At 39.2% G+C, this 13,685-nt stretch overlaps 1 protein-coding gene across 1 annotated transcript; it reads left to right on the top strand.

Annotated features, from left to right (window-relative positions):
* Positions 1 to 1,186: 1,186 nt before the first annotated feature.
* cacng8b (calcium channel, voltage-dependent, gamma subunit 8b) lies at positions 1,187 to 9,242 on the top strand (the record flags this gene model as incomplete). Its single annotated transcript, XM_079240107.1, has 4 exons — positions 1,187 to 1,409; positions 6,542 to 6,625; positions 8,064 to 8,204; positions 8,449 to 9,242. 4 exons carry the CDS (start codon positions 1,187 to 1,189, stop codon positions 9,240 to 9,242), a joined length of 1,242 nt encoding a protein of 413 aa, XP_079096233.1.
* Positions 9,243 to 13,685: the final 4,443 nt, after the last annotated feature.

Below are 13,685 nucleotides of genomic sequence, written 5' to 3'. Positions count from 1 at the left end.
CGGCTGGGATAGGCTCCAGCTTCCCCGCGACCCTGAATTGGAATAAGCGGTTCGGAAAATGAATGAATGAATGAATAATGAAAGGATTACACTTTAAACCCTTTGTTATAAAGTTTAATGAAACTTAAGTCAGAATTTATAGTAAATTGGTGACTTAATGTTTCAACTGCAAACAGAAAAATGCATTTATTGATAATAAATACTACAGTAGCGATAACTTAAGTGTTTTGTTTTTTGTCTGTTTCACCACAGCAGACGGAGAGGAGCAGTGACCATGGGTTTTCTTCTGCAAATTTTCTGCTAACAGCAGACGCTTTGAGAGCAGGACATCCGTCCACAACCACCACCAGCTCCAACTTTCCAGCCAGGCAAAACAAAGAGTGAGGGGGCAAAAGAGACAGAGGCAAAAGAGAGAGGAAGCAAGTGCAAGAAGGAGAGAAGGGAGCAGGTGAAAACAGTCGATGGATGCTGTCCGGATTGAGGGGACAGCAAGTTCTTTACTGACGGGGAAAAGAAAGATTTCAAAATTGAGTCGAAGGATAGAAACTCGCCGTCAGGTAGGTCTCAGTTTACTCCACAATTTTTCCTTTCGTTCATCAAAAACTCAGTGTGTATCGCGTCAAGAAGACAGAACAGTATGATACTGAGCCAACTTTGCAACACACGCTTGCATTGACTGAACGTGACAAGCTGTAAGTGTAATGCTGTAATGCTGTTTGTGTGAGTGCGTACATGGATGTTTGTATGTAAATGGTGTGCTCGCACTCCCTCTTACTAAAAGCAGGTACGAGGTGATTGCATATATGATCTGCTGTGCCTGTGTTTGTGCATTCACCACCAGTCCTGCTGATTCTGAGGTGGAGAACAGTGTCAGGGTCATGAATATGGAGTTGACTGCGATTGGGCGGGTGTGATCTGCTGTGCTTTACATCAATTGTCTTGTTAAGCAGAGTCAGCAGAGTCATCAAACTCTCCTTCAAGGACAAATCATAGGGCTACTTGTCTTTTCTCACCCTCCCATCTGTGGCCCTTATCATCTCAACAGCATTTCTCTTGACTTTCCTTTTTGAAGAAAATAATGCCCTGTGTCTAAGTTTACTACTCTCCTCTCTGTCTTTCAAACTTCTGATGGCCACTCGGTCCATCGTCCCTCCTTCTCCCTGTACATTCTGTTTCTTTTAAAGGCATGGTGTGTGAGAAGGGGATCCAGATCCTTCTCACCACCGTGGGGGCATTCGCTGCCTTCGGCCTGATGACGGTGGCAATAGGGACGGACTACTGGCTGTATTCCCGTGCCCTCATCTGCAACAGCACAGCCAATGTCTCCCAGGATGATCCCCACAATAAGGACAAGAAGGACCCTGGGGCGCTCACTCACTCTGGGCTTTGGAGAATATGCTGCCTGGAAGGTAACGAATATATTGTGGAAGATATTTGGGGTATATGGGTAAAATTGGTACTGATGTATATGGGATGTTTGCCTTGATAGATGTTCATTTTAATGGAGATGATAATGAAAATAAGATGTTACAAATAGGGGAGTCTTCTGGCAATCGGACATTTTCATAGAGGTATTTAATATAGAGATCTCATAGATTTGAAACTTTTGCCTTTCGGACCTTCAAAGACTGAGGTTTGTGAGATGTGATTTAGTTGGAGCATTTCCACAACTTGAATTGGCAAAGTAAAAAAAATATGAGGGCCTAAAAGTTCCCTTGTGTACTAAGAGTTTGAGGGTTTTATTCCTTTATTTTCACAAAATTAAATGCCATGTAATTGAATGCTTTTGAGTGTTAAATATTGAAGGCTACAACACAGGAACAAACCTGTCCACCACTGTGCTCAGTGAGATTTTTTTTGTTTTCTCTTCCTTCCAAATGTTTCCTTGCACAGCTATACCAACAAGACTTCTGTCCAACAAGCATCGAGCGTGTTTAGATGTTTAATGTTAGATGTCTGGTTTTAAATTTTGTGGTGAGGACACAGAAAAGGCTTTCTTCTCATGACTCATGCAAGGTCATGTTTGTCCAGCTGCAGGTGCTACTGCAGTAGAATAGTTCACAACCACTTCGGGGCCTGCTCATAAATCATCCAGATGATGCAGTCTTTGTTTTAATCCTAATCCACCTCTCATCTTGGAAATGATCTTTCACTTCAAAAGTTCAGCCTGACTGCCACTGATTCTGTAAACTAGGTAGATGACATTTTTATATTTGCTTGGGACTTTTTGAGGGGAACTCAGTGACTAAAACAAGCTAGCTCAGATTTCTTGTGGTGCTAAAAGCTTTGTTTTTCTATCTGCAAAATATTCAGAGAAAAAATGAAAAAATAATCATGCTTGTATAAATGAAAAGAATCTTTTTTTAATGCATTAAGAGCTCTGAGTTTATCTACTCATTAGCATTATTGACCAGGGATGCCCAGAAATTTAAGTGGGACTCTACAGCCAGGTTCTGCACTCTGCTGTAATGATTTTAAAGTATTTGTACATAATAGCTGCACTCCAATGAAAGTTTAAAACATTATATATATATATATATATATATATATATATATATATATATATATATATATATATATATATATATATATATATATATATATATATATATATATATAAAATGTTTTAAACTTTCATTGGAGTGCAGCTATTATGTACAAATATGTATGTATGTGTGTGTGTGTGTGTGTGTGTGTGTGTATATATATGTAATGTTTTAAACTTTCATTAGAGTGCAGCTATTATTAGCATTAACATAAACATTACTCTACATGGGGGTTTGTTAGACTTTGTCACAGTGACAGGAAAATAATTTTGAATAATTTCAAGATAATTACAAGGGACTGAAGTGCAGCCCCCACTCCAAATAAACCATTAATCATTGTCTTGGATTCAAGCTGCATTTATGTAAGTCAGGCGCTGAAACAAAAGCCTGTATTTGCCCACTGACTGCTCACTTAAAGCAGCATAAAACACAGAACTGGTAGCGACCGTCTGTCAATCCTCAGCTTGTTACTGCAACACAAGCTGCTAATTCATTATACATTAGATCGCCTGGCTACCGCGACTGAAGGCTGGGATAGAGTTAACAGCGAAGCAGTAACAGCCAAAGGGGGTGGTGTGAGCTAGTGATCTGTGCCTTTCCTCCCATCTAGTTTGAGGTGGAAGCGTTCCTGTCTCCAGGAAAACCTCTTGGCTCTCGTCATAAAGCATCCCCAATCCTTCCTGGGCTTGGTCATTGTACAAAGCTAATTTGTCCTCATTGCTAAGCTTCCTGATAGCAAAGCAGCCAATTACAGATAAGCACTAGCCCTTCCAGCTCTACTGCAGTGCACCCCCACCCTCTTCTTCCGATGTCCCACTCTCTCAGTTTCTCCTTTCGCTCTCCCAGCTTTGTTTCACTCACTCGAACATTACATTTCATCTTTCACTGCTTTCTCCTCGTCTTTGCCTCTTTTGCAGTCTCCTCTGTCATTCAGCCTTTTCTCTCACATTGTGGTGCAGTAGGGCTGACAGTGTCTTGGCATGGCTTAGAGGTCAAGTATCCTTGGTGCCTGCGGAGTATTCAGCCAAGAAAGATTCTCAGTGGTCGTGCAGTGATGCAATGAGGTGTAGTTGGGGTAAAAATACAGGACATGCTAGCGCTAAAAGATTTATGCCTGCAGGTGGGTGGCACATTATGCTGGGAATAGAGATGCATCCTGTCCTCTTCTCTCTTCTGCAGGTTTACTCATGGAGTGGTTGTGCTCACTTACCGTACAATGATTACTTTATTGTTTGCTCATATTGCAATACAAGCTTGTCTGCTGACGGCACCTTCTACTATTTTGTATTTTTGTCTTGGCGGTGGCGGAAACACTTTCTTACACTGATCAGTTTTAAAATTAAGACCACCCCCTTCAACCTGAGAAGGTCTTACTTTTGTGGACAAAACTGGTCTGATGAGTAGAGATTTGGACTCCAGCAGACCTCTGAAGGTGTGTTGTGATATCTTACATAAGGTGTATAAGGTGCTCCCTGGTGCAACGTCATCCCCAGAAAAGCAACAGACTCTGACCCATCCATCCAAATTATGTAAATAAGAAGATAAATCATCACTCCAGGAAATTTTTCTTTCCTCTCTCTTAGTCCACTTTAACTCTCACATGATAGTTTTTAGGGCATGGTAACCATGGACCTGGGTTACCATGGTAAACTTGATCAGTCTTCATCTACACAACCCTGCACACAACAAAGTGTGACGCACTGTTTTCTGATTGATTTGTAAGATCAGCATAATCTATTTAGCTGTTTGATCTAAAGTAGCTCCTCATTTGGATCAGACAACTCGAGCCAGTCTTTGCTCCTCCACATGCATCAGTGACTCTTATCTACCAGTGACCCTGCTGCTGCCTGACCAGTTTTCTTTCCATAATTTAGTGTATGCACCTTTTTACTTCAGTTCTATCTTCTACTTGAGCTGAGAAATAAAACATTCCAGATTAACTTGAAAATAAATATTACCTAAGTGCATGAAACACGTCTTTATTTAATTTACATATGCAACCAGAAGCAGCTTAGGCTTAGATCACGTAAACCATCACTGTCTAATACTAGATTTTTACAGCATCCTGGTCAAATGAGTTTCCAGAAGCTGCTTGTTCACAGAGTGCTGTATACAAGCATATTAATGGAAAGTTGAGTGGAAGGAAGAGCTGCACCAGCAAAAGGCAGAACCGCAGCCTTGAGAGGATTGTCAAGCAACATCTATTCTAGAATGTTGGGAGCTTCACAAGGAGTGGACTGAAGCTGGACTCAGCGCATTAAGAGCCGCTACGCACAGATGAATCCTAGACAGGGGCTACAAATGTCGCATTCCTCATGTCAAGCCACTCCTGAACCAGAGACGTCAGAAGCATCTCACATGGGCTAAGGAGAAAAGGGACTGGACTGTTTCTCAGATGACAGCAAATTTTGGATTTCATTTGGAAATCAAGGTCCCAGAGTCTGGAAGAAGAATGGCGAGGCACAGAAACCATGTTGCTTGAAGTCCAGTGTGAAGTTTCCACAGTCAGTGATGATTTGGGGAGCCATGTCATCTGCTGGTGTTGCTCCACTGTGTTTTCTGAAGTGCACAGTCAACACAGCCATCTACCAGGAAATTTTAGAGCACTTCATGCCTTTTCCTAGCAGGACTTGGCACCTGCCCACACTGCCAAGGGTACCAAAAGCTGCTTCAATGACTACGGTGTTACTGCGCTTGATTGGCCAATAAACTCAGATTGGCCAATAAACTCACCTGATCTGAACCCCATAAAGAATCTGTGGGGTATTGTCAAGAAGAAGATGAGACACCAGACCCAACTATGTAGATGACCTGAAGGCTGCTATCAAAGCAACCTGGGCTTCCATTACACCTGAGCAGTGCCACACACTGATCGCTTCCATTTCCACACCGCATTGATGCTGTAATTCATGCAAAAGGAGGCCCAACCAAGTACTGAGTGAATGGAAATTAACATAATTTTCAGAAGCCTGACATTTCTGTTTAAAATATCCTTTTTTTCATTGATGTCATGTAATATTTTCTGAGACTCTGCATTTTGGGTTTTCATTTTCTTTAAGCCACAATCCTCAATATTTCAAGAAATAAATGTTTACAATGTTTCTCTATATGTGTAATGAGTCTATAAAATATACAGGTTTCACATTCTGAAATGACTGATAAAAATATTTAAACTTTTTCATAATATTCTAATTTTCTGAGATGCACCTGTTAACTAATGAAGTGATGTATCTACATTAACAGTATAGATATACGAGACATGACATTATCAAAAGGAACCTCAACATATTTTCATTTCTTTTACTTTAAAATGCTTTCACGTTGCTATATTTCTCACTTTTTGCAATTTGTTAAGAAAGAAGATGAGAAAATATAAACGACAGGATTTCAAATATACTTTTAATCTAAAGCGTGTCAAGGCAGAGTTTTAAGATTTTTACATCCATCTATGTGACTTAAATGATGTCCTCCTCCTTTGTACCTCCATCTGTTTCTTTGCAGACTAACCTGTGGAAATGTAAGATCTGTGAGAAAGAGACCAGCTCATCCCAGATCTCTCCTTTTCTCCCTCCGTCTGTCTCTTCATTCCATCACTCCATCTATATCAAAATCCATCCATCAACAACAGTGGTGTGCTATCATCACAGTGCGTACGTCTCTACGTCTGTCTGTCTACATGCAAGACCCTGGCGGGTAGCTATCTGTCTACCTGTGTGTCTACTTGCATGTATATGTGTGTGTTTGTACTGAAACGTTACTAACATCTGCTTCTAGAAGCACTGCTATTGGCCCATGTAATGGTCCTTATCGATATGTTGAGGCATGCCGTCCAACACATATGCTTGGGTTCAGACATGAGATTCTCAAATCAAGATATCACTGTTTCACGTTTCCTCAGGAGGATAGCTGCTGATCTCTTCTCTTAAGGCTACAGGGATGAGTTTGTGCCTTGTGGTGAGTCTGGTCTCTGTGTTTTTGTTTTTTTTTTATCGTAGGAGTGAAGAGAGGAGTATGTTCTCAGATTAACCACTTCCCAGAGGATGCAGACTTTGACCATGATGGGGCAGAGTACGTCCTACGTAAGTCCATATCTTGAGTACCAGACATGAATGATGAGATTATGGGATGAAAGCTTGAAAGGAATCTGCATTAAAAAGAAAAGGCAAAGAAAACATTTGTGGATTTCAGAAAAATGAATAATGGAGTCTAATTTTCTTCAGCTGTTTTTTTTTTTTTTTTTTTTTTTTTTTTAATTCTGGTGTTTAATTACTCATCCTTCAGAAATAATCTCATCAATAAACAAACATGTGACAATATGTAGAGTCATGGGAAAGGGGTTGCCCTAATTCGCAGTCAGTGCCCTGCAGTGATGTCTTTCTGCTAGTGTGATATGCTACATGTGAGCCTGTGCATGCATAAAGCCTGTGCTCTGTTTACAATGTTGCAGAGGCCTTTTGCTGGCATTTAGGTGGCATTTTCTCTCCAGTGGCCTAGTTGTCCTAGATGAGAGAGGAGTGTTAATGTGTATTTTTGTGTCCACTTGGGCATGTGTGTATTTGGTTGGCAAACCTCCTGAAAGCACTGAAGGCCACACGGGAGCAGTTTGATTCAGTTGTGCAGCTCGAACTGAACAATTATTTTCCTCCCCATATATTCTGTGTGTAGTTATAATGAAGCAACTTTAGCCATTTCTTTTCTTTGTGGCAGTCTTCATGTTGACAGTCGTTGCTCTGAGTGGAGTTCAGCAACTGACTTCAAATGTTTTATTTACAGCAGGATTTCAGTTCTGCTTAGTTCAATAAAACAGCTACAGTACTGCAGATTGATATAACGCTTACCAGGTTTGCAACGCTTTTTGTATTTATTTATTTTAAAATAGAGCAATAAAAAACTGTAATTTTGATACCAGTATTTGAGCTAAAGAGTCACTTATGTGAATCTAGCCTGGCAGTTAGCACATACGCAGCAAACAACAACTGACCAGGATCTTCCCAGATATGGGAGTAAACCCTGTAGAAGAGCCTGCCATTTTCCTCTTGTGAATGTTCAGATTCTGACCTTTACTTTATTAAATTACACCTACTGGCAACATGGCCACCACCATCCTCTGCAGCAACAGCATGCAGCTCAATTTATTTTCTTTAAACAACCTGAAGAAAACGTGTCTGAACCCCTTTTGTTTCAGTATGAGTGAAAAGTCATAGTGAAGCAGCTCAAAGCAGCTTACGGTATTTGTCTGTGAGTACAATTCTGGCATATTTATGGGAAGAAAGGAGAAAAATCTATATCTCTAAATATGACCTGATTTCAAATAAAATAGTTTTTACTGACAATTGACTGTGTTTTTATTTTTAACAACATAATTCTACAAAAAAAAAGAAAAAAATATATATCTATGCTGTTTTTGTGTTGCCACACTGTTTTTCTTGAGCAGGTCTTACTTTTAATGCCATGAAAGAAATATTAATATTGCTTCCTTTTTCATTTTTTATCTAACCCTTACTCTGCTCTTTTTAGGGGTTGTCAGGGCTTCCAACATTTTCCCAATTCTTAGTGCAATCCTGCTGCTGATGGGAGGGGTTTGCATAGCTGCTAGTCGTTTCTATAAGAGCAAAAGGAACATCATCCTTGGTGCAGGAATCCTCTTTGTAGCTGCAGGTAACTGAGAAATACTGCATGTGTTAATATGTTGTGTGTGACTGTGTGTGACTTGTATGAGACTGCGTGAGTGTGTGCAAGTAATGATCTGGACATAATTACTGGTTTAGCTGAGTTTACAGTAGTTTGTTCATTTAGTTGATTTTTCCATGTTTACTTCTCTTGCTTTCAGTCAGATTTATTCAAAATGTGATTACAGAAAAATGTGTTTAAATGGGGAACGCTCTTTTCTCTGCCCTCACAGGTCTCAGTAACATAATTGGTGTGATCGTCTATATATCTGCTGCACTGGGGGACATTTCTCCTAAGAAGGATGAGGATAAAAAATGGCAGTACTCCTATGGTTGGTCTTTTTACTTCGGAGGCCTGTCCTTCATCATGGCTGAGATGGTGGGGGTACTGGCTGTCAACATCTACATCGAGAAAAACAAGGAGCTTCGCTGTCGCTCTCGCACCGACATTTTCAAGAGCACCACGCATGCCATGCTCCGTCTGCCTAGCTACCGCTTCCGCCGCCGATCACGCTCCTCATCGCGCTCTACCGACCCCTCCCGCTCCCGAGACCCATCACCCGTTGGAGGTGGGGGGAAGAACTTCGGCATGCCTCCCTCTGCTATGCTCTCCCAGGGCCCCATCTCAGTGTCCACTTTACCTAACCCCCACTCTCGCTCCCACACGGCTCTGGCTGGAGGTGACATCTCCCTTTACACGTTGTCTCGTGACCCCAAACTGGGGGGTTTGCCTCCCATGTATGGAACTGTGGATCGGGCCACACTCTACCAGCTTCACAACTGCTTCCCAAAGGACGGGGGTGGAGGGGGAGTGATGATGAGCGGCACGCTACCCTCACTCAAGTCCCACAATCCTTCTAATTCTTCCAACTCCAATGCACCAATGGCCAACTCTGTGGGTTCTGGCCCCCCACCCTTCACCTCATCCACAATAGACAGGGAGCGAGGGATGGGGACTCTGGACAGGCTGAAGGGAGACAGAGAGAGCAACTCAAACACCCTCAATAGGAAGACAACGCCCGTGTAGAGGGAGGGAAGGAGAAAGGGAGAGGATTGGGTAGGACAGAAAGAGAAAATAGTGAGGCGAGTTTAGAAACAGGCAGAGAGGTGAAGATCAAAAACTCTTCCTTCATTTTCACTGTTATTTAGTCTACTTAATCTCACTGAGAACAAAAAGAAGAGTAATAACAGTACGATAATAACAACAACAAGGAACTTTCACAATAAAGCTATTTTGATATTTTAATGTGCTAGAAATGATTTATTTTGTTAACGATCGAACGCAATTAACCTTTGGGCTACAACGATGATGTTTCACGTCATTTCTGTGCAATATTACTACTAATTTAACCAGATCATCATTAATGTAAAATTGTTGTTGTGATTATTCTTAGCGTTATTACAGGCTGGCTGTATTTGCAAACACTAGTTTGGAATGAAACTTTAATTTTCCTGTCTGTTTTTTATTTCACTCTAATTTTCGATCTCTATGACTTTAACTGTGAATTCTTCCATGCAGAGCCACTGGGACTGTCAGTGAGCTGTGTGTAACTGTGTCAAAGTGTTAAGCATGAGTGTGCACAAAATGTGGGAGAATGAGAGCCTATGTTATATTTTTAACCTCCCCCCACATTGTAGAGTTTTCATTTATAATATGAAGTCAGATGTGAATACTGTAAATTGTCTTCCAATATTGATACTAAAAGAAATGCAGCAACAAAGTGAGTGACTGAAACAACCGATGAACTTAATGTTAGTACAAGTTTTCTATGGGCCTCTGTTCCGTCTTATTTCCATTCTGATCAGTGTTAACAGTAGTACTTGTAGCTTTAGTCGTGTTGAAGGTGTTTGTTCTTGGGCATTAACAGAAACCTCCAACTGGAGGAGTGAGAAAAAAAAGAGGCACTTAATAACTCATTTGTACAGAATCAGGAAAAGGTTGCTGCCTGAGCAGAAAAACAAAGAATTCAGTCATTTTTTTTTCTATGAAAAGTCCCAAAGTGACACATGCAACTCATTCTTTTCAGTGGCAAAAACATGTGTATGTTGGTTTGGAAGGTTTTTTTTAAAAAAAAAAAAAAAAAAAAAGACTTTTGAGAAAAACCTTAGACATGATACATGTACATTGTAATTTATGCATACATATATTTGTAAAGTCTATAGATACCTTTTTTTTTTGGAACCACCATTCATGCTTTTGTGCAGGGCAGGTTGGACTGAAGTGTTTCGATCCCAGTGCCCTCCCTTGACTCCATACTTTGCACTGCCCCCGGCCCATATTTTGTCACATGATCAGCATCTCTACTACCTTGTCACATCACCAAGAACAGCTTCATGATACAGAGACGAGCCCTGAACATCCCCAAAGATTGTTTTCACTGTGCTTCCCTTGTAACTGCCAACTCCCGAGTCTGAACTGTTTGTGTTGATGAGAATGTAAAGAAGTGTAAACCCACCCTGACCCCTCCAACAGCAACATCCTCCCCAGCCCCTCACCTTTATCCTTTCTAAACTGTCCCAAGTGACTGCAGATCCGGGTCAAAACTTTGGATACACCTGCTGTATGATAAAATGCATAAACAAAACAACGAGATGCTTCCAGATTCTATACATTTTAATTTCTTTTGAGTTCATTTCAGAAAAGAATAATGTGAAAAAAAAAACTGCACACAGATAGCATTTATGTGGGCAATATGAATAGTATGTAGTTTGAGAGTAGATATATCTAGACAAATGATTATGGTTTATCTAAATGTGTGATAAACTTAAACACTGTATTGCACGAAATTTATAAAAAAAAAAAACAATAACAGACATATTCACAGACTGCTGTCTTTTGTTTCTTTTTTATTGAATAGAGACTGTGGTCTCCTGTGAAGTGCACATGTACACCTGAGTTTTTAATCTGGGACAGTGTGTAAACTGTAAATAAAAAACAAAAGGCAATGATTTAAAAAAAAAAATGTAGCCCTCTTACATTTATTTGAAGATATAATGTATTTTCAAAAAATATATATATTTTTTTGTTTTTTGTTTTTGATCTATGCTCTTTTTAGATATTCTAAACCTCTGCCCCTACCCTGGACCTGAACTCATGTGAAGCTACATTTCTAACAGTGTTCTTAGTTTGAAGAGCCAGTAAATATCTGGCGTTTAGAGAGCTTCTTTGCAAATGAACAAAGCAAACTTTAAAAAAGATCTTAGCATTTTAGTTGAGAATAATTTTGCTGATGTTTACACATCGACACTTCTACATAAAATAAGCATTTACATTATGTCACCACTGTGGTGCATTGCAATATAGTTTGAGTTGCAACATGCTGACCATATTTCACAGGCCGTCCTCAGTCATGTGCTGGAGACCTAAAATGTTCTAGAGATGTTCTAAAAATCAGGCATCATGCTACGAATGTGAGAACTAAGATCTCCATGCCCTTGGCTGTGTACTTTCTGCATAGACCTGACAACCCCGGCTCCTTGGAATATCTTTAAATAATAAGCAGGTAAGAATATGCAGCCATGTATGTATGGAATACATATTGTGTTGTCAGTTGCATAATAACACAATCTAGATCAGGAACTATGTGATTTCTGCATCACGTGTTACCCTCAATGTACTCTAGATGTTTAGACAGCCATTTCTCCACGTTTTCTTTATTGTATTTCCAGCCAGGAGAGTTCATCACCATTTGAAAGCCTCCAACTGTGTTGTGCTTGTGTGAACATCAGCCACAAAAAGAAGAAAATAAAAAGACTGGACCAAATTTTCAGGGTTTTCTTCACAAAATCTATGGTGTTTATGCAGAAAAAAAGGGGTTCGGATCCAATCCATCTGATGGAAAAGTGACAGGGTGTAAAAATACATGATCTTGTGTTTTACCGGAAACTGTTGCAAAATTCTTTGACTTCGAGACTCGACTTTTTAATGTGGTGACTTCCTGGCCCCCTGGTCCTCATGACCCCTTTCTGATTTCTATTGCTTACTATTCTTATTCTTTAAACTGAGAAACTCTCACTACTATCTCCTGCAGCTAACATATTTACCCCTCCTTGTCAAGCAGTGTCTCTCATATTTCAGCTATACAATCCCCAACTGCTCAACAGCTTAAAACAGATGTCTGCATTTCAGGAAATGTCACATGATGAAAAATTTAAGACATAATAAAACAAAAATATATGACATGTGGAGGATAAAACTGCACAATAGCTGGAATTTTATACTAATCAAGAATGGAAAAGAAATTCATTATTGAACTGCAGAAACAGGAATACTCAGTTACCAAATCATTAAAACATGTCAAGTCTTACTCTTAATTTGTAGTAAAGTGCTGCATCAACTATTTAAAACCCTGCTGCTGCTATTATATTCAAAATTATAACATAGCTGTTTATTTTTAAAACAAAAAAAATCCAGTTTCAGTATATGATCTTGTATTCAGTTGCATACAAGTTTTAAATGATTTGTTTTTCATCATTTTTAAAATTTTTAGCAGTATCCATACTTTTAGAGAACTTTTTTGGTATTGTTATAGTGTCTAAAGAGTAGTGGAAAATAGATTCAGGTTCATTTGAATGGAAGTGAAACCTTGAAATAAAATTAAGTGAAACACTCTATTAAAGGTGGAGTATGTAAGATTTTCAATATTTTCAAAATAAATTAACTAATAAAATAACTACAATCATAATTAGATAGTTTTTAAAAACATGTAGGTTCCAGTCTGTCCATATTTGATGCGTTATTAAATTACAAGTTTAATTAATGACAAATGACAAAAAGCACTTTTTTTGTACTGGTAGGCAAACATTTAAGAAGGGTCTTTGTCATTAATTAAACTTGTAATTTAATAACACATCAAATATGGACAGACTGGAACCTACATGTTTTTAAAAACTAATTATGATTGTAGTAATTTTTTTAGTTAATTTATTTTGAAAATATTGAAAATCTTACATGCTCCACCTTTAATCCCAGAGAAAGAATACAGTATTTTGCCATACACATAATATATATAATATATTGGCATGCATAAATCCTGCACTATATTTATTGTCTTTGAAAAGATGATTTTTTGTTCACCGAAAACCTGACTTTACCCAGCTACGTGAAGGGGCTAAGTCTAAATCAAAGCCACAAATCGGCTCCTACACTACGACTTGAGTTTATAACAACAAGCATGATCCAAGATGTCGCCTACACAAATAAATAAAGGTACTGTGAACAGACTGCATTGCATGCCCAGAGCAAATGATTGTTTTACATGTTAGAATTTTATCTGAACCGGGTTCAGTAACTGAAACTGAATAAAGTGGAAGCTTAGAGCAGCACAAAAGAGAAATAATGAAAAGAACAGCACTTATGAACTGCATTCAAGTAAAGAGTTAAATTCAAATATTCCACTGTTGGGTTGTAACACACAGTTTGTTAAAGAGCACTGTTCTGGGTAGATGCTTAAACTCAAGGTCTCTCAGC

The sequence above is a fragment of the Telmatherina bonti genome, assembly GCF_933228915.1.
Source record: "Telmatherina bonti genome assembly, chromosome: 5".
NCBI lineage: Eukaryota > Metazoa > Chordata > Actinopteri > Atheriniformes > Telmatherinidae > Telmatherina > Telmatherina bonti.
Note: the sequence above shows the minus strand (reverse complement) of the source record. Positions and strands in the feature narration are given on the sequence as shown.